The 21,694-nt window shown below is 45.9% G+C and overlaps 1 protein-coding gene and 1 long non-coding RNA gene across 3 annotated transcripts; one reads left to right on the top strand and one right to left on the bottom strand.

Annotated features, from left to right (window-relative positions):
• Positions 1–2,009: 2,009 nt before the first annotated feature.
• On the bottom strand, positions 2,010–4,106 carry LOC125722389 (uncharacterized). Its single transcript, XR_007386348.1, has 3 exons — positions 3,958–4,106; positions 3,638–3,681; positions 2,010–2,121 (listed from the first exon to the last, which is right to left on the bottom strand). It is a non-coding gene; the product is annotated as an uncharacterized LOC125722389 (long non-coding RNA).
• A 14,026-nt stretch (positions 4,107–18,132) lies between these two features.
• On the top strand, positions 18,133–21,425 carry LOC125722376 (uncharacterized). 2 transcript variants are annotated; one of them, XM_048998532.1, is made up of 2 exons: positions 18,133–18,257; positions 18,330–21,425. In XM_048998532.1, exon 2 carries the CDS (start codon positions 18,488–18,490, stop codon positions 19,466–19,468), a length of 981 nt encoding a protein of 326 aa, XP_048854489.1. In that variant the 5' UTR covers positions 18,133–18,257; positions 18,330–18,487; the 3' UTR covers positions 19,469–21,425. The 2 variants fall into 2 exon arrangements, with proteins under 2 accessions (XP_048854489.1, XP_048854490.1); XM_048998533.1 differs by having other exon boundaries at positions 18,186–18,223; positions 18,313–21,425.
• The last annotated feature ends 269 nt before the right edge of the window (positions 21,426–21,694 follow it).

Genomic DNA, 21,694 nt, shown 5'->3' with positions numbered 1-21,694 from the left:
ACTGTAAGGATTAAAAGATGACTCAGACATTGAAGTAGAGTTGAGTGCTGTTTTACTTGTTAGTCTTCATCAAAGCTTTTTAACATTACAGTATATCTAGCACTTATATGTCACATATATAAATTGATCCTTAATCATTAACAAAAGACATACAAATATAACTTACAAACCAAACGTCTCAACACAGGTGGATGCAAAGGGTTAGACAGTGTGCCTTGCTGTGTGATTTTCCCAGTGAACTGCATCTGGGTGATGGTAAACGTGAATCTATGATTTTTATAACAAAGATTTATAAATACCGGAACTGTATTGAAAAATGATGTTGCCTATGAAAGTAGGTGAGTCAGAATTTCAAGTTAGAGTTTCATTGTACTTTGTACACATGATACTGCTATCAAACTTCATCCATCCATCCATTTTCCAAACCGCTTATCCTACTGGGTCGCGGGGGGTCCGGAGCCTATCCCGGAAGCAATGGGCACGAGGCTGGGAACAACTCAGGATGGGGGGCCAGCCCATCGCAGGGCACACTCACACACCATTCACTTTCACATGCATTCCTACGGGCAATTTAGCAAGTCCAATTAGCCTCAGCATGTTTTTGGACTGTGGGGGGAAACCTGAGTACCCGGAGGAAACCCAACAACGACATGGGGAGAACATGCAAACTCCACACACCAGGCGGAGATTCGAACCCGGGTCCCAGAGGTGTGAGGCAACAGTGCTAGCCACTGCACCACCATGCCGCCCCGCTATCAAACTTAAAACATTAAATTTTGAAGAAACTGTACACAGGTTCTTGCTTCTGAACATATATAGTTATTCCAGCCATTCATACTTATCAGATGTTACTTTAATACTAACCACCATATAACAGAGTTCTGTGACAAAATCTGACCGCACTGCCACCCCAGTTTTTGGTGGTACTGCATCTTTTAATTTGTGCTTTAACTCACCTCACGATCATAAATCCTGAGGATGTCACGCAGCACCTCCGAGACCTTGCCAGTATGTGACGCTTTTTGCCTGTACAAGGCAAATAGTCGTGGTGTATGCCTGTCCAATTTGGCATAGAACTGGTTTCGAAGATTGGTGTTTGTGATGCGATGAAACTCTGTACAAACCTACAAAATCATAAATACACAAAATGTATAAATGACATCAAAACAGCCTTAGAGAAACATACAATGCAATCATCTTGATAGAAGTTAAGCATTATTCTCCAAAAAAGTTTTTGCTATCTTTGAAAGATTAAGTAGTGGCCAATTCACAGACATTCAACAAATTTCAACAAATACCAAATGCTAATAAACAGCAACAAACTCCAATAGTTCAAGTCTCACTGACAACTAGTTTGTTAGTGTTTGTTTTACCTGCGACTCAATCTGAAGTGCTGGCCATTTCACCAGGAAGTCTTTCAACAATGGGTTTTCCTGTACGATCTCTTGGCGACGAAGGGAAAATGTCATCTGCATTAGATTATCTATCAACAACAGGTTTTTCTCACTCTTCTCAACTTCGAGTAGAATGTCTAATCTCATTTCTTCCAAACTGCCCTGGTTTTGTCCCTTTGGAAAGTTTGGAAGGAAGTTCACTTCAGCTCGTCTTGCTCGTTTTATGTTGGAGTGGGGAGGGTCTTTGTCAGGATTGTTCTTACTTGTTTTGCCTGTGTTGACCGACACCTCCAGGCATCCAGATCTGGCTAGCTTGGTACGGTAATTGCCCATATTGAATTTAAGGCTTATCTTCCATCTATATAATCCATTTTCACTTCCAGGCTCTTTAAGGCATGGGTGAGCTTTAACAAGAGCCTCTGCTGCCATACCCACATCCCTGTCACTTGGGTAAGGTTTGAAACCATGGATTACTGATGCCATGCTCTGTAGGATGTTGTGCTTTTGGGCCCTGGATAATTTCAGTGTCTTTCCAGATCTGTCATAGGCAATATTTCCCTCTTCAAGCACATGCTCGACTTCATAGGAAAAAGTAGGCACAGGAAAAACACCATCCCCTTGTAAAACATCCTGCAGGTCATGATCATGGCTGGCTTTTGTCCTTGGGGTAAATTCAACATCTCCAACAGCAGAAGATTGAATCTCTTCTCGTGTAGCTTTGCAGAACCTACAAACATATCCAGCTCTGAAAGACTGCACAAAGCCTGCTAAGGAATGGGCTGCTAGATTGTCAGCCACAACCACTGAAACAGTACCCCGAACTGACTGACCAAGGGACTCGATAAAAACCCCATCATGTTCAAGGCAGCGAAGGTCTTGCAACAAAGGAGAAAGTGCTCTTTGATAGCCACAGCTGTGAAGGTCTGGTACCTTACATAGGGCAGCAAGCTGAATCACATGCAGTGCAGATCGATATTTAGATGGCAGATCAGCAAACATCCAATAGACTGAACAGAGTTTGTGGATCTTACGTGAAGTCCCAAGTGGATTAGCAATTTCTAGATCATCTATGTAGAAAATCAATGGCAGTGACAGTTCTGAAGATGACAACAAAGTATTCTCCTGGAAATACTTGCCATCTTTATGGCTCATATAATGACCTTCCTGTGATGCCGTTGTTTCCTTTATTCGGTCAAGGATGTCAGTATGTTTGAATATTTCCTGGATCATCTGAAGTATTGGGACATAAACAACTGTGCGCCCAGGCTCCAACACGTACTGCACTGGCTTTACCACAGGAAATGTTTTTTCAAAATATGTTTTTCTTCGTTTATTTGAAGACAAGTCCTCACCTTTAGCTGTGGCACTGACAAAAATGTTTGTGTCGTTAACAGCATTTACCAAATCATTCAAGACAGCTTCAGTAGGAGATACATGATGCTGTTGTAGTATCATTGATAAGAGGTTGTGATAAGGAAAATATCTCTGACAGATAATCAACTATTTCCTGACATGCCATGTCAGAAACATGAAGAACAGTTTGCATCTTCAGAAACAGGGAAGACAAATTATGGTGTAACTGGGCTCTTAACTCTCCGATGTTGACACTTTCAGCCTCAGGAACAGAAGTTGAAGTGTCTGCAATCCAACAAGGAACTGGATCATCTGCATTAAGGTCTGCAGTGCTTGTGACTGGGGAACTGTCATTTTCTATTGATACAATGTGATCACAAAAGTCTAAACTTCCAGAATGCTTCCTACTTTTGTGAGCATTAAATGATGAATAAACATTTGTGTGGTAGGTACAGTTCTTAAACGGGCATGTCACATTTTCATGGTTCTTCAAGTGGCTCCTTAAATGGCAGAACATGTTTGATTCTGAGAAGGGCTCTTTGAGGCCACACAAGGGACAGGTAAAAAATGAAGATCCTGTTTTTGAACCTTCACTATCAAGAGTTCTCTGTGTGTCTTTGTGAATCCGTGACAAATGAATTTTCAGTGCATTAAATGACTGAAATGTGCAAATGCAAGAGTCATAGAGGCATGGCAAAGGCTTAACTCGTGAGTAATGACTGTGCTTTAAACGGTAGTGCCGAAATAACTGTGCCCGGGTGTCTGAGGAGACAGCACACAACTTGCACTTCCACTCCATTGATTTTTTTGAACCCTACAATTGGAGAGAATACTTTCATTTTAAAACCAAGAAATTTAGCCTTAACATTACATTGTGTTATGTAACTTACCACTGGAATTGAATCAGGTCTTCACAATAACAGGGACTCTACATCTATACAGGAAAACAAAAAATACCAGCATTTCAGTTTTCATGATTATAATATATTAGATCTGGCAAATGCTACAAAGTCGACCAATGAGGCCAAAGCCAATGCATGTTTCAGTCATTGTTTTGTACAATTTGTACATTGCTTTGTAAACTCTGAACACGTTATTCTACTTCACTCAGTTGCTAACTTGATCTGTACAAAATTAGATAAATATTCAATGCAGGGTTATGTGTGAAGCTGTTAAAAATATCTAAACTAAACGAAAAAAGGATACTTACCACATTCACAGACTCTGCATCCACTTTAGCCTACAAGGCCAAAAATATGTAAATGTTAATGCCAGCTTGCCGGTGTCTCTACCATCCCTAGTTTTCACAACTCTTATTATTAACTATTTTCCCAATGTATTGCTAACTTTGTGTCATTATCCATAACGTAATGGATAAAAGTCACAGCTAGCAGTACTGGGTAGTACTGCTTAACCGGCCTGAAATGCAGTTTTACGAGAGTTTTCCCGTATCGGAAGGGTGTCGCCTTGGTCAGACTTTAACTCGATGACAATGTTATCAATGTGATTCTTGCAGAGCGACACGTAATGAATCCTGTCGTAAGATATTGTGACCATCGAGTTGTGTTTCCCCACTATATGTACGCTCCGTAAAAGAGGCACGTGGCTGTCACCCACTCTTTGATGCTCGACAATGTCTGAATACACGTTAATCGTGTAAAAACCGGCGCTTATGTCGGCGGGGTACGGTGCCGATGGTCTGTTTCCAATCTTCTGAAATACATCAGGCACAAACCCCAGCATCCATGCAAGGTTACCTTTCGCTTTAAAGGCAACGTGCGGTGGTCCAACCATATACACTTTGCTTTTTATCGTGCTATAGTCAAATTTTAGTTTTGACACTCCTAGAACCTCATTCGTCTCACTGATTAGTTTTTCAATATCTCCGTAAGTTATGGTTGTTTAAGTGCACCATACCCTATTTACAATTTCTTACATTTATTGAATGAGGCGCAGGCTGCCCTCCACCTATGCAGAGCGAAGTTGTTCTAAGTAGTCACAGTTTTTTCTGCAGTTCTAATTGTAATTACATTAGAACAAAAACCCGATTTCAGGCATATTAAATCTTCAATATCTCTGGTTCTATTAAAGATATATTGACAAATGAGGTATCATTTTTTATGGTTTTTTAATCTCTTTCCATTAAAATAGTTGTGAAGTTAATCAAGACACCTTGGTGAAAAATTTCCAAGTCCCTACTTTAAGCTCATACATGACGGCCTCATCAGCACCCTGTACTTTCACGGGCGAGGGGTGGGGATTGAACACTGACACCGCTTTCGTGATGATATGTTTAAACCATGGTCTATACAGCTTTTTGACCAACTTTTCAAAATTGATGAAGTAAAATGGCTCGGGGTCGTACAGGCACGTGTGCCGACGCTGGCTAGGATGCATCACAGAGCAACCTACACAGTCCTCCTTCAAGTCCTCCTCGATTACCCGATTCAGAATGCACGCAAGAGCTCCTTTGATAATTTTCATCGCAGAGTCAGTGATGCTCCCATCCACAACATCTTCAGACAATGACAGCGCCTCAAAACTCTCGCAGAACTCGTCAATCGTCGGTGACTGGGCCCGTGGTGCTCCCAAGAATACATGCGGGGTCACCGCCGCAGCCTCAACCATCGATGCCGGCCATTGCGCCAATGTTGGGCTTGAAGGGGGTGACGATGAAAGGTGCGGGTCGCCATACGGACCTCATGATGCGGCCTGCTGAAGCTGCTGAAGGTCAAAAGGCTCTGGTGAGTTGTCAAGTCAACGTTGTTCAGCAGCAGTCCAAAAGTATTCTCGTCTATCAGAGGCAGCGGACGGGACAGATCCAGCTGCGTGGTCGCTTCAGGAGACGTCGGGATGGTCGAAGTTGTCTGTTTGCACGCCATTGCTAGCTGGGGAGGTGTGTCTCGTCGTGTTTGAGTGCGGGCTCACAGGCGTGATGGGTATTAATACGTTTTTCACCATGGTTAAGTACAGCCTTCTCTCATCTTATTGGCTGCTATCGACACAAATGGGCTGGCCTAATGATTCCCCGTCGATCTCACTTTGTTCAAACTTTATCTCGAGTTTTATACAGACACATTCTTTATGCGAGAATATGCTGCACAGAGCTCCATGCTTGCGATGCCTCCGTGGCTTGCGGGGTGCCCATGTTGTGTTTAGCGGCACTAAGTCGCAGTGATGGTGCATCGCTGGTGTCATCAACCTCATTGCGGGCACTTTCTGTATGAGATCGGCAACAATTTGACAATTGTTCGCCATTTGACAGCTGCTTGACGCAACGAGCTGGCTCTTTGAAGGAAATGCTGTGTGGATCTACACGCATGCGCTACATGAGAGTGAGCCAGAGAGAGAGCACATGCGCTCGTTTAAACAAGAATTAACCGCGTTATTCCTTGATTATTGCTGTCGAAAATGCTCAGAGCGCTTTACTTTATTATTCACATTGGCAGAAAAGTGCTTCATTACTTAAAACACGTTACGGTTATAGGGGGTTATTTGAAATAACAGGCGCTCTGCCGTTGTCGCCATTTTGAAATGGGCGTCGGCGTGGGTGCGCATGCGCCAAGCGCCGGACCCCGGTCTTTCATTTCAACCGCGTTGCTCAAACAGGCAAGTTGCATGTGGCAGAGCTCCGGGCTCGTTTCGTCCTATTTCTTCTAAAAGTTTGCTGCTTAAATGCTTTCTCCAACCTGGTAAATATCACTAAACTCTTTCTTTTAACGTGGTGGTTAAATGTAATGAGTGCTCTCTTCTTTTAAAACGACGGGCTGTATGTCTATTGGTTTCGCTTGTGCGTGTTTAACTTTGCTCTTCTGCTTCTTTCGGGCATGTTTGTTTAAATTCACCCTGCTTTTCTTTTAAAATAACACTAAAGTTTTTCTTCTTTTAAACATTTTGGTGCTTTCTTCTTTTAAAATACGCCGTGGCGCTTGTGTCTACTAACAACACGTGGCTACGGCCGGACGGACCCCGCTGGACGCATTCATCCTGCTATATGTTGTATTATTCCTTAAAAACGTAATTAAAAAAAGAAAACACATTAATAACATAATAAATAAAAACATATAATAAATAATAGATGGGCTGGCCCCCCCATCCTGGGTTGTTCCATGCCTCGTGCCCATTGCTTCCGGGATAGGCTCCGGACCCCCCGCAACCCAATAGGATAAGCGGTTTGGAAAATGGATGGATGGAAAACACATTAATAACATCACGTGGCTACGGCCGGACGGACCCCCGCTGGACATGTATGCGCTAGCTTGCATTCATCCTGCTATATGTTTTATTATTCCTTAAAACGTAATTAAAAAAAACACATTAATAAAATACATGTAATGTATTTTTATTCTATTAAAGTTCAACAACAATCTCCCAAACCATATGGCCCCCTATCGGCAGCACGTGGCATAAGCATGTATGGTATATAGAGATAAGCCCCCGACCAATCAGAATAAGGGATACGCCCCCCTCCCGCTTATGACATCAGAAGCGGAGCAAAATTAAGCTCCGCCCAATGTACCAGGTAATATCTCTACAGAGGTCTTTTTCGTAATCAGCTACCTTTATTTCCGTGGAACCCATAAAATATCTGTACTTTATATTTCTGCTCCCTGTATGGATTACCTTACATTTATCTATGTTAAATTTCATCTGCCAGGGATCTGTCACGATTTCGGTGAGCGCGGGTAATGCGTCCTCCGACGCGCCGGAGCGGGAGGACCCTTAGGCGACTGAGGAGCCGCCGCAGGGGAGCCCGCAGGCGACAGCCGACCCGGAGGGCCAGGACCCGCAGGCGCCGACCAAGCCCCAGAACAGGCGAGGGAGGGCGAGCCAAGGGGCAGGGTGGGAGGGACCCCAGCCCTGCGTCTGTGTCCTCTCCCCTTATGGGACACGGACATAAGGACCCTTGGCCGGGGTCGGACTCGCCGGGGCAAGGACAGAGGAGACAGCAGGGAAGTCCCTGAGGGGTCCCACTCAAGCTCCTCTACCTCAACGGAGGGAGGAGCGGTGGTTGGGCTCTCTGGGACGTCTTCAGGGACTGGGGCTGGAAGGACCGGAGCTGGGTCAGGGACAGGAGTGGGGCCAGGAACAAGAGCCCCAGGGGGCACAGTCACTTGAGGCGGAGGGAGCGCCTCCGGCGTGGGCGCGGGAGCTGCAGGCAGAGGGAGCGCCTCGGGCGTGGGCGCGGGAGCTGCAGACAGAGCGATCGCCTCAGGCGTGGGCGCGGGAGCTGCAGGCAGAGGGAGCGCCTCGGGCGTGGGCACGGGAGCTGCAGGCAGAGGGAGCGCCTCGGGCGTGGGCGCGGGAGCTGCAGACAGAGCGATCGCCTCAGGCGTGGGCGCGGGAGCTGCAGGCAGAGGGAGCGCCTGCTCGGGAGCTGCAGGCAGAGGGAGCGCCTACTCGGACTGCGCAGGAGCTGCGGGCAACGAAGGCGACTGCTCGGGCTGCGCAGGAGCTGCGGGCGACAAAGGCGGCTGCTCGGGCTGCGCAGGAGCTGCGGGCGACGAAGGCGGCTGCTCGGGCTGCGCAGGTGGCAGCGGAGGCGGCTGCTCAGGATGCGCAGGTGGCAGCGCAGGCGGCAGCTCAGGCGTACTGGAGAGTTCCAGCACGGCCAGTGCAGCAGGCGGTACCACGGGGAACACCGCCCCTTCTGCTGGGGAAACCTGCTCCTTCCTCCACAGGAGCTCCTCAGAGTCTCCTCTGCTACAGACAGATGCTGGAGTGGAGACTCTGGGGTTACAGCAGCGAACTCCCTCTGCAGCTGTTCTAAGAGCTCAGCCGCTTCTGGGGAGTCTCTGATGGCTGGTTCCCCCGTGCCAGGACAGATCCTGGAGGGCGAAAAACCGCTTGGCCAGGATCATAGCCGTGGACGGAGCTGGAGCAGGTAGCGCAGTGGCTGCGACAGGCAGAGGCAAAGGGAGCGTCGTGGGCCGAACGGCTGCAGCAGGCGGCGGGACGGGCAGGTCCCGTGCAGGAGAAATGAACGTGGCCCCTTTAAGAATCAGGGGCACACGCGGGATAGCGTCCCGCATCGCGCTGACCTCCCTGTTGGCCAGCCGCTTGGGCAGAAAGAAATACCGCTATATTAATACGCTTCCAATCAGAAGGTACCACACCAGCAGATAAGCATTTCTGGAATAGTAAAGTTAAAGGATGGCTAATAATATTCCTCATGTTTTTTAAAACTATAGGTAAGATGCCATCAGGCCCCTGTGATTTATTTATTTTGAGCTTAGTTAGGCTTAGTACCACATCAACCTCAGTTATACATATATTGGTCATAGACTACGCTATATTCGTACTAAATGGTGGTAAGTTACTCATGTTCTCTACTGTGAACACCCTTGTAAAATAATCATTAAACTCATTTACTATTCTCAATTTCATTTTCAATTATAAGGCCCTTACTATCCTGCAGATTAGTGATTTCAGCTTTTAGAGTTCTTCTGGAGTTAAAATATTGGAGGAAACATTTAGTGTCATCTTTTGTCTCCAATGCAATCTTTCTTTCTATATTCCTCTTGGAGTATCTAATGTTATTTTTCAATTCGACCTGTAGACTTAGATACTCCTGCTTTATTTTGAAATCATTAGTTAATTTCCATTTGTGGAACAGAGCCCTTTCCTCCTGACTTTATTCTTCATTTCCTTAATAAACCACCTTGGCTGCAGTTTCCTAGATTTAGTTTTGATGGAAACAGGTATGAAGTCCTCTTGCACTTGCAACAATGAGCTTTAAAAAAAATCTCATGCCTCTTTAACCGTTTTGCTATTTAACTTCATCCAGTTTACAGTTTCTAGTTTCAGTCTCATACCATTAAATTTAGCCTTCCTAACATTGTATACTTTTGTTTTGGACTTTGCTTTTCGGGCACCTCAAATTTAACCATGTTATGATCACTACCGTCCAATGGTTATAAAACCTATAATTTTCCAATCCTATCATGGTTATTAGAAAAAACAAGATCAAGAAGGGCTAGTCCCTGGTAGGGGTATTAACAAACTGAGTAAAAAAAAAAACAATCCCATATTCATTCCACCAACTCCAGTTCATTTATGGAAGAGCCAGAGACTATGTCCCATTATATCCCAGGTAAATTAAAATCACCCCTAACCACCACATAATTTTTATTACTCATACAGTAATCCTGATATCGTCATATAACATTCTGCTTTCCTCTGCATCTACATTAAGTGATCTATAACAAACATCGATAATTAGACCATTTGAGTTTTTAGCATTTACTTTTATCCATACAGCTTCTGTACTTTTATTTTTGTCAGTGAGCTCCTGTCACGCTTCCCGGGCATGGCTAGTCGGACAGCTGCCAATTAGGCTCCGCACGGGAGCACTAAAAAAGTGGAGAGTGCGCAATCACACATCGCAAAGTATTTGCCTATGTATAATAGCAATACCGAGTGGTTTCTTGTCTCGTGCCATTCCCTGATTCCTTGCCTTGTCCATCTGCCTTTTGTATACTCCTCACCCTGTCTGCCTTCCTTCCCCAGACCCAAACCCATTCCTGAGTCTCCCATCCAGCCTGCCCTGCCTGCCCCTGGACTTTGCGTCTCCCCTTCCTTGTGTCTCCGTGTCCCGTGCATGTGTGTAGGACAGACCACCCCAGCTTTTGACCCCTGCTTTCGCCCACGACTGCGATCCTCGTTTTGCCCCTTTAAACTCCGTTGCTTGCCCGATCTAATAAAGATCATTCTGTCCTGCAATTCTGGGTCCGTGCTTCCCTTCGGGGGGTCGCCTGACAGAATACTTCGCCCAGACCACCGCCTCCACCGGGAGCCGACCACCCGGAGCCCCTGCAGCTCGGAAGGACTCCTCTGACGACCAGTGAGAGACGCAGACTAGCCCAGAGGGGGTTATGTCTGTACTGCGGGGAGCCCGGTCACGTCCTGTGCAGTTGTCCCGTCAGACCAGAGCGAGAGATGCCCAGTCTGGCAGTAGGTGTCTCTGCCTTATGTGTAGCCGTGCACACCCAATTGACTGTACCTGTGGTAATACGAAGGGGTGGGTAGCAGTTACACGTGCGCTGATTGACAGTGAAGCGGCTGGCACGTTCATTGTTCTCTCCTTAGCGCGCCAGCTTGGCATTCTGTTGCAGGAGCTGCAACACCCTATCTCCGTCCTGGGGGTGACTGGCGAGCGGATGCCGGAGGGAACCATCCAGCACCGCACCGCCCCCATTTCACTACAGGTAGGTGTGCTCCATGAGGACAGCCTACAGGCGTACGTGCTCCCGAAGGCAAAGGATCCCTTGATTCTCGGGTTGACCAGGCTCCGACGGCACAACCTGCAGTTTGATTGGAGAACCAGTGAGCTGATCAGGTGGCATCCCAGTTGTTTCACGTCTTGCATGTCTGTTCCCTGCATGGCTACCAGGATCGAGAGCCCAGAGCCGGAGAGCCCTATTCCCACAGAGTACAAGGAGTTTGAGGACGTCTTCAGCAAGACGAAAGCTTACTAGCTACCGCCTCACCGGGAATGCGACTGCGCAATAGATCTCCTTGAGGGATTTGCCCTGCCTCAAGGAAGACTCTACCCCGTATCGCTCCAAGAGGAGGAGTCCCTCGAAGCCTACATCACCGAGGGACTAGCACAAGGAATCATCTTACCATCCATCTCACCGGTAACCGCCAGGTTCTTTTTCATAAAGAAGAAGCATGGAGGGCTCTGTGACTGCATAGATTACCGTGCCTTGAATGCAGTGTCTGTCAAGCGTACAGAGCCGCTTCTTCTCATCCCCTCGTCCCTCGAACAGCTGAGAGGCTACCGTCTTCACAAAATTAGACCTGCGCAGCGCGTATAATCTGATCCAGATTCGGAAGGGGGATGAGTGGAAGACCACCTTCATCACCAGCAGTGAGCAGTACGAGTACCGCGTGATGCCTTATGGATTAGCTAATAGCCCTTCTATATTCCAGAGCTTGATGAATCACGTCTTCCGGAACATGCTAGGTAAATTTGTGGTAGTTTACATGGACAATATTCTGATTTACTCTCGCTCCAAGTGGGAGCATGTCCAGCACTTCAAGCAGGTGCTGCAATGGTTACGCGAGCACCAGCTCTATGCTAAGGGAGAGAAGTGTGAGTTCCACCAGTCGAGAGTGAAGTTCCTCAGTTATATCATTCAACCCGGGGCAGTGGCCATGGACACCCAGAAGGTGACAGCCATCCAGGACTGCCCACGCCCCCGGAATTTTAAGGAGCTGCAGCGCTTTTTGGGGTTTGCAAACTTTCATCGCAGGTTCATTAGAAACTTCAGTCAGGTTGCGACTCTGCTCACCACGATGACCCGGGGTCAGCTAACCCGATTGTGCTGGCAGCCCGAAGCTGTCATTGCGTTTGAGCACTTAAAGGCTTTCTGTTCGGCCCCTGTCCTCATCCAGCCCCAACCCGAGCTCCCGTTCGGGATGGAGGTAGACGCCTCCGAGGCAGGGCTCGGGGCTGTCTTCATACAGAGAAACCCAGCCACGGGACGTTGCCACCCCTGCGCATACTTCTCGCGGAAGCTGTCTTCGGCTGAGAGGACCTACGATTTAGGGGACCGAAAGCTCCTCGCGATGAAGCTGGCGCTGGAGGAATGGCGACATTGGCTGGAGGGGGCCCATCACCCCTTTGTGGTGCTAACAGACCACTGCAATTTGGAGTACCTACAAAGCGCTAAACGCCTGTCAGCCCGCCAGGCGCGGTGGGCGACCTGGTTAGCCCGTTTTGAATTTAAAGTCTGCTATCTTCTAGGGTCCCGGAACGTCAAGGCAGACTCGTCCCATCCCTTCAGGATGGCCCGGAACCGCCTGTATGTGGCCAAGACACGTCGGGCAAGCCTACTTTGGTGGGTCCATGCTCAGCAAGGTACTGGGTACCCAGGGCCCACCGCCACTCTGTGCCTGGTCACCCGGAGATACTGGTGGCCCGGGATGGAAAAAGGGGTAACTGCTTACATCGAGTTCTGTGTGGAATGTGCCCAATTGAAATCCGCCCACCAAGCTTCGGCGGGGCTGCTCCATCCCTTGCCTGTGCCTTCCTTCCCCAGACCCAAACCCGTTCCTGAGTCTCCCGTCCTGCCTGCCCTGCCTGCCCCTGGACTTTCGTCTCCCCTTCCTTGTGTCTCCATGTCCCATGCCTGTGTATAGGACAGACCGCACCGGCTTTTGATCCCTGCTTTCACCCACGACTACGATCCTCGTCTTGCGCCTTTAAACTCCGTTGCTTGCCCGATCTAATAAAGATCATTCTTTCCCACAATTTTGGGTCTGTGCTTCCCTTTGGGGGGCTCACCTGACAGCTCCCTTGCCTGCAAATTTTCTTTTACGTATACTGCAACACTCTTTTCTATCCAGTCTCTAAGGACAACGTATAACCATCCATATTATATTCTTCGCCATCATTGTGTCATGACCTGTGTGTCCAATCCTCATGTGTGCCACGCCCCATGATCATCCACGTGTGCTTCCCCGATTGTGCCCAGCTGTTTTCTATCAGTCTGTGTATTTAGTCCGCATCTGAGTCCGTATTCCCCATACTTGTCATTAACGTTAGTTGGTTGCCGTCTGCCCTGTCTTCCCCGGTCTTCCCAAATAAAACCCCTGCCAGCCTCATCCTTACCCGCTACCTGCCTGTCTGTCTACCCAGCGATCCTAACACATTGTCGCTCATCCATATTTCAGTTATTTCTATAATGTCGTAAGAGCCTGATGAAATTAAAGCCTCTAAATCCTGAATTTTGTTTCTAAACTCCTAGCATATAGATACACCGCAAAGGGTACACTGTTAAAAATGTACTGTAAAGTTCACAGTAATTAACTGGGAGCAATTAACAAGTAACCTACTGTAAAAAAAAGCAGTAATTAACTGGCAGCAAATTAAATGCAACTGTAAAAAAATATTTATATTTTTAATTTGCAGTGACAATCGCATAACTATAAAGTAAAACACGGTTACGTGCTATGTACTGTATTTTTGGGTTACAGTAGTAGTGTACCAACTGTAAAATAAAACACAGTAATTACAAAATATTGTGTTTTTTGTTAATGTAATATTGTATTAACTGTAAAATAAAAAATAGTTTTTAATGTATTACTGTATTTTTTCAATGCCCAGGTAGTGTTTTGACAATAGTGTTTTAACTGTAAAGTAAAAACAATAGTGTATCTTTAAGTTACATTACCAGAACTGTAACTGATAAATAAAACTTTCTTCACGCCATACTGGTAATTTACAGTTAAATTTAACTGCATTTTAGAATGATGACTGCAGAATGACAGCAAACAATACATTTAACAATTTATTTTCAATAGTTGAACAGTAGCCATAGAACAATACATAAACATAACCAAGACATTTGGATGGCCTGAGAACATTTTTTTGTTTTTTAAACGGTGGCAATAAAACAATGTCATGCCCGGCTCGTCCGCTCCTCCTGTGTGCCACGCCCCCTGCTTACCCACGTGTGCTTCCCCGATTGTACCCAGCTGTGTCTAGTTACTTTGATCAGTCCTGTGTATTTAAGTCCTGGTCTTGCTTGTCCCCCCTGTCTGTCATTGTAGTGTATTGTGGATCTTGTGTGGTTTGTTCCTGCCTGATGTTCCTTCGTCCCTCTTCCCTGATTAAACCCCCAGTTTTCCCCGATCTCGACCTGTCTGCCTGCTCCTTGCACGCCTGCCCGCACGATCGTCGCTTACCTCCGCCATGATCGTGACAACCAACACAAGATCATCTCCATCTACTCATTTTGCCAGTCAAACTTGGTGAAAGCCCTGATGAAGGAAATGACACGTGGGTTCATCTATATCTTCCGCTTCACAATTCCTCCAGTTTTTCAGCTTGTCTGGACTTTGGCACTTCACTTGCTGAAGTCAGGATTAATCCTGACAAGCAGTCTAACAGAAATGAAAATGTAAGTTAATAATAGAATCACCTGGCCGGTTTGATGATTACCGGGAGATTAACGGGAGTTCTCCCAGGGCAAATGGATTGTGAGCAATACCTCTGAACAAACTCAAGCATTGTGGCTGCTTCAACCTGATATTCAATATTAAATACATAGAAACTGGCAAACAAGACAGCAAAGGTAGTTGTGAAATCAGGTATGGGAGGTGAGTTTGGGATTACAACACGGCCCTCAATGGAGAGTATCCACTTGTTTGCAGACCACACAGTGTTTTCTACAATAACCAAACAAAACATCCATTCAGTGTTGATATAGTTATGTCTGCAGACTTTTGACTTTCCCTGCCGGCCCCAAAAAGGACAGCAATTTGCAAGGACAGCTGGCAGTTGGTCATCATTACTTGCCTGAGAGCATCTGGGCTTTCTCAGACAGGAAAGTGTATTGCCTCTAGTAATATATTCAATTCTGCTCTTGAGCTGATTGAGTAAGCTAAAGTATCCACATCCAATTATTTCTCCCTCCTCAGTTTTATCTAAAAAGCTTCCTGGATACTTTTGGATTATAGCTTCTGCTACTGCTGTGCAGTCTTTGCGTGTCATATTTTTGCCTACATATTGCAATGTTAGCGGAATCATTATCATTAAGATTTAATCAACTTATTCAACATGTAAATGAAATAGCTAAAAATGCACCCGTTCTGAAATTCTTACCACTTTTGAAGGTATGAAGAAGCTTTCTACACTGACTGGTGTGAGCAGATGTCTAACATCTTCCTCTTTAATGAACTGCAGATAATCTGGTCCTTCCATACCTAATTTTGACACCAATTCTCCAACCACTGTTTCAGGTTTCTCTCTATCCAGCTGTGGTAAGACAGTCTGAATGGCATGGAATTGAGTCTATGATTTAGTCTTTTCCCTGTAACACACAGAATGGTGCATGGCAATCAAGTGGAGACCAAATTGATTATACACAGGCAATGGGTAGTAATCTGCAAGACTGTCCACATTCACACACTTACAATGAGCATCATTAGTGCTTTTACGACAATGCACACCAAGATCCACAACAGGTATGGACTGATACTGCTGAACAACTAAATGCACACATGACTGATTGACCAGTATGAGCACAATTTTTCCAAATTTGTAGCCCATGTCATTCTGGTGAACTACAACAGCCATGCCTCTTTTGTACATTGTCCGATTAAATGTGACAGAGTGTGCTCTGGATGAAGGCCTTTGAGACTAATAGCCCTCTGAATGCCAGTCTGGTATAGTTGATCAACAAACTTTGTTGCTTCCGCTATTTGAAGCACAGGAGGAAATACACTGTTGGCATGTAAAAATGCTTGTAGCAACTGGTGTCTTTACAAAGTATTACAAAGATTTTTTAAGTTATGCAGTTTCCTTGTACACTATTTAAAATAGCTGTGCTTACTTTCAAATCCTAATGTCCAGAGTTGAAGAAGGGGACCAAAATGGAGGATGACCTCTGGGTAGTGGACAAGGTAATGGGCTGGAACATTTTTTCTGGGAATAAAGTGCTTCTTAGTTGGAGGTATTCCTCAATATGAAGCTTAAGATATGCTACTTGGTTGTTATGGATTTTGGGTGCACATATCAGTTCAATAACCTCCCTTAGCTTGAGGCACAACTGCCAAACATCATTTTCAAGAGGAATTTGGATCCTGTTCCCAATCAATACAGGAAGCATGGCTTGTTGTTCACATCACTGCCTTTGTATGGGACGTTTGCTATTATCCTGCTCAGCTGACAGTAAATGAAATGTTTCTCAACTGTCACCAAATGTTTAATGACTGCAGCTAGATCAACAGAAACAATCCCCTCAAACAGGTCATAAGAACATAAGAACTATACAAACGAGAGGAGGCTATTCAGCCCAACAAGCTCGCTTGGGGAGAACTAAACTAATAGCTCAGAGTCGTTAAAATCTTATCTAGCTCTGATTTAAAGGAACCCAAGGATTCAGCTTGCACTACATTATCAGGAAGGGTATTCCATACTCTGACTACACGCTGTGTAAAGAAGTGCTTCCTTAAATCCAGCTTGAAATGTTCTCCCGCTAATTTCCACCTATGGCCACGAGTTCGTGTATTTAAACTAATGCTGAAGTAACTATTTGGTTGAACAGCATCCAAACCTGTTAGAATCTTATATGCCTGGATCATGTCCCCCCTCAGTCTCCTTTGCTTGAGACTGAACAGATTTAGCTCAAGTAACCGTTCCTCGTATGACATTCCTCTAAGACCAGGAATCATTTTTGTGGCCCTATGCTGCACCTTTTCTAAGGCCACAATGTCCTTTTTAAGATATGGTGACCAAACCTGCACACAATATTCTAGGTGAGGTCTCACCAAGGAATTGTATAATCTTAGCATTACCTCCCTTGACTTAAACGCCACACACCTGGAGATATACCCCAATGACCCAAACAGGGTGGGAGGCCTGGCTGGCAAGCATGATACTTCAGCTGATTGAAATCAGTCAAACTTTACCCCATAGGTCATTTGCTGCTTTAATGATGCCTGTGTCACACATTTTTTGTAAGACTCCACTGATCTAACAGGGCCTGATGTTGTGGGTGTTTGCTGGAAGGTCTCCCTGTCTATGAGGCAATACCTGCAAAAAATATCTGGTTTCACTAAAGTTCCCAGAAAAACCTTTAATGCAGTGTGACCCTAGATTGTCCCCACTTATAGCAATCACAGTACTCCTCAGAATGCTCCCATCAGGACAACAAATTCCAGTTTCTTCCATTTCTTTTAAGTCACTAACTGCAGCAGAAAATACTTTTTCTTTGCAAAAAAATGTGAAATCGTGGTCCCTGCATTTAACAGAACTAGCTGCATTGGATCAGTGGAAGACCTGTTATATGTTGTGATTTCTGCTATGATATACAGCTAAAATCTTGTGTTTTTTTTTTCGGCCAGATCCTAGAGGGTTAGCTACCTCAAATGAGTCTTGATACAGTATTATGGATACTGAGGATGATGATTCATATAACAATCTATTGTTTTTGATAATTTTAATCTCTCAGGTCTTCCAGCATGGGGGTGGCATGGTGGTGCAGTGGTTAGCACTGTTGCCTCACACCTCTGGGACCCGGGTTCGAGTCTCCGCCTGGGTCACATGTGTATGGAGTTTGCATGTTCTCCCCATGTCGTCGTGGGGTTTCTTCCAGGTACTCCGGTTTCCCCCCCCACAGTCCAAAAACATGCTGAGGCTAATTGGAGTTGCTAAATTGCCCGTAGGAGTGTATGTGTGAGTGAATGGTGTGTGAGTGTGTCCTACGATGGGCTGGCCCCCCATCCTGGGTTGTTCCCTGCCTCATGCCCATTGCTTCCGGGATAGGCTCTGAACCCCCTGCGATAAGCGGTTCGATAAATGGATGGATGGATTTAATAATGATTTCCTCTAGGCTTATCTATCGTGTCTTGCAATTTTCGCAGACAGAAACATGGGTTTGTTTGTTGATCCAGAAAAGACCAAGCCTTTGTCGGCCCCATTGTTTTAGGCAGCGTGGGACACGACCACGTTTTATCTGGATGAGGTATTGACCATGCGAGTCAAGATTGTCCCTGCAGGTAAGCTATGATTTACTTGTATGTTCACTGTACTGTTATTTATCATTATAACAAGTTCTATTGATATTGAAGAAAGCAGTTGAAGAAAACATAGTGGGGAATTGTTTGGAGCCACAGACCTCCACCTGCTCCTCCTCCACCGTGCCAAACCCATCCAAAAGCAGACAAAGAGCTGGCCCCCCGGAGCCATCTCTGCTCTTCAGGACTGTTTTGAGCACACTGACTGGGACATGTTCAGGAAGGCTGCAACCTACGGTGACTTTACCAACCTGAAGGAGTACACAACATCGGTCATTGGCTACATCAGTAAGTGCATCGATGACGTCAATGTCTCCAAGAACATCACCACACGCTCCAACCAGATGCCCTGGATGACTACGGAGGTGCGCACGCTGCTGAGAACCCGTGACACTGCCTTCAAATCAGGTGACAAGGCTGCCCTGAGAACAACAAGGGCCAACCTGTCCAGTGCCATCAGAGCAGCGAAGCGTGCCCACGCCCAGAACCTACTCAGCCACTTCAAAGACACTAGGGATGTTCGGTGCATGTGGCAGGGCATCCAGGCCATCACCAACTACAGGGCATCTCCACCTGCCTGTGATGATGAGGCCTCCCTTCCAGACGTGCTGAATAACTTCTACGCACAGTTTGAAGCCCAAAACATCATGGCAGTGAGGAAGTCCATCCCACCTCCCAACGATCAGGTGCTCTGTCTGACCGTGGCTGATGTGAGGAAAACTCTGCTTAGAGTCAACCCATGGAAAGCTGCTGGTCCAGACAACATCCCTGGTTGTGTGCTCAGAGGATGTGCAGAACAACTGGCAGATGTTCTCACAAACATCTTCAACATCTCTCTGAGCACCACAGTCATCATCCCCGTGCCAAAGAAGTCTTCAGTGTCATGCCTCAATGACTATCGTCCCGTAGCAGTCACGCCCATCATCATGAAGTGCTTCGAGAGGCTCGTCATGAGGCACATCAAGTCCCTACTGCCACCCTCACTAGTCCCCTTGCAGTTTGCATACCATCCCAACCACTCCACGGACGATGCCATCACCACCGCCCTTCATCTGGCCCTCACCCATCTGGACAAAAAGGACACTAATGTGAGAATGCTGTTCATAGACTTCAGTTCAGCATTCAACACCATCGCTCCTCAGCATCTGATCGGGAAGCTGAGACTGCTGGGCTTAAACACCTCTCTCTGTTAATGGGTCCTGGACTTCCTGACTGGGAGACCTCAGTCAGACAGGATCGGGAGCAACATCTCCAGCACCACCACGCTGAACACAGGAGCCCCCCAGGGCTGTGTGATCAGCCCTTGATTTTTCACGCTGCTGACCCACGACTGTGCAGCAATGACACAACTGTGGTGGGTTTGATCAGCGGGAAAGATGAGGCAGCATACAGAGAGGAGGTGCAACAGCTGACGGACTGATGCAGAGCCAACAATCTTTCCCTGAATGTGGACAAAACAAAGGAGGTAGTTGTCCACTTCAGGAGGGCACAACGAGCCCACTCCCAGTTTGGCATCGCAATAAAGGGACATGCTTGTCCTATATATGGGCTGTCTCCCAACAATTTGTAGTCCCCCATCTTTTCTTGCCAGTCCAAATAAAAATGAGAGGCCCTCAGCATTCTTCCAGGTGGACCCACAAAAATGTCCATGAAATGCCCTCTCACACCACAAATCCCCTGGAGCATAACAGAGTAATATGACTTCCTGTTCATATAGTCACCTCCTCTGATCTTTGGCCTCTGGATTCTTATGTGACACCCATCAGTGGCTCCAGTAATTCCATTGATGCCACACAGCCTGTGGAAAGTGGCCGATAACGCTTTCTTCTCGCAGGAAGTTGGCCAGGAGATAAAGAGGGGCTCAAGAGTATGGAATAGCTGAAGGGCTTCAGTCACAGCTTTGCCATTGACTGTGAAATATTAAACTTGTCAAAAGTCTCTCTGAAACTGTTCTGGTTTGCCATGTACCACAAGAACATCAAGACCTTCTGTCTTACAGGAACAGGTGGAAGCCCTCTGGTCGGTTCCTCTGTTAGCCCCTGTTACTGTAGCTTCAGTAGAAGATAGTCACACTGACTTTTGGTCACTCTCAGATGGCGAAAAAATGTGTTGTCGGCCATGCTCATCATTCATTCCCATTCTATGCCCATCTTCACAACCACCACCTCTTCACAACCTCTTGGTCACTCTCAAATGACCGATTTCCGTAAACGTTAAAACCGTGGCGATCAACCGTCACCATAGAATTTCGCACAATATGTCTTCAAAAATAAGTATCAACAGTTATTCCAAGTTGGGACCTTTCTTAGTATTACACAAATGTACTTCAAATTTAAAAAGCGTTACAGATGAGTGAAGGTTCGTTTCTTTCTTGCTGGTTATATCACAATGGCTCTAAATTGTGGCCAGAATCATACAAAATTTGCTTAGTCCTCTCTTTTTTGTGGTGGTACACAATGTAACCTTTTTCTCCGTTCTTTCTCTTCGGTTTGGTTTTTTATGGCAAGTACTCTTTCCATGAGTTTTTTGTGCTCAGACAACAGCAACAACAGCACATTCATAGAGGCAGCCATGTTTGTTCTGAGTTGTGGTAGCTCAAATGGGAGATTGTCGGACGTGACGTCACTCAACTTGGAATTTCCGAGTTCCGAGAGAAAAACAAATGCACCATTAGTCTGCATTCAAGTCTGTTTCCCCAGTCCAGTCATTGATGTTGTGTTGAGTTCTATCCCCGCTCCCTGCTCACTCTTCCTGCACACAGTTACGACCATATCATGACCGTAAACAATATGGTAACTTTTGTTCGGGGTCATTTGGATATTTTCTGTTGTCATTATGATGTAAAAAAAGGCAAACACAATTGTTTGATAATAAATGGCTTCACCCAACCACTAACCACGAGTGACAGAGAGGTTATTGTGTTATCATTCATATTCTCTGAAAAATGGCCAAAACATCACAAATTCTGCCAGGGTATGTAAACTTTTGAGCACAACTGTAGATGAATGACGATTCTTGATGCAGTGCCTCCTGAGGGATCGGAGATCATGGTTATTGTTCAGTTTAGGCTTGCGCCCTTGTCCCTTATGCACTGAAATTCCTCCAGATTCCTTGAATCGTTTAATTATATTATGCACTGTTGAAGGTGAAATATCCAAATCTCTTCCTAACTTTCTTTGATGAACATTGTTTTTAAACATTTCTATAATTTTCTCACGTATTTGTTGGCAAACTGGCGATCCTCGGCCCACCTTTGCTCCTAAAGGAGTAGACCTTCCTTGGATGCTGTTTTTATACCAAATCATAATTACAATCATCTGTTGACATCACCTGTTTCAAATCACATCATTATTTAACCAATTTACCTCACTACTGGCCCTAAATTGCTCCCATCCTAACTTTTTTTTTTAAATGTGTGG

This window comes from Brienomyrus brachyistius, unplaced genomic scaffold (assembly GCF_023856365.1).
Source record: "Brienomyrus brachyistius isolate T26 unplaced genomic scaffold, BBRACH_0.4 scaffold38, whole genome shotgun sequence".
Taxonomy (NCBI): Eukaryota; Metazoa; Chordata; class Actinopteri; order Osteoglossiformes; family Mormyridae; genus Brienomyrus; species Brienomyrus brachyistius.
The sequence above is the reverse complement of the archived record's forward strand: the minus strand, read 5'-3'. Positions and strand labels throughout refer to the sequence as shown.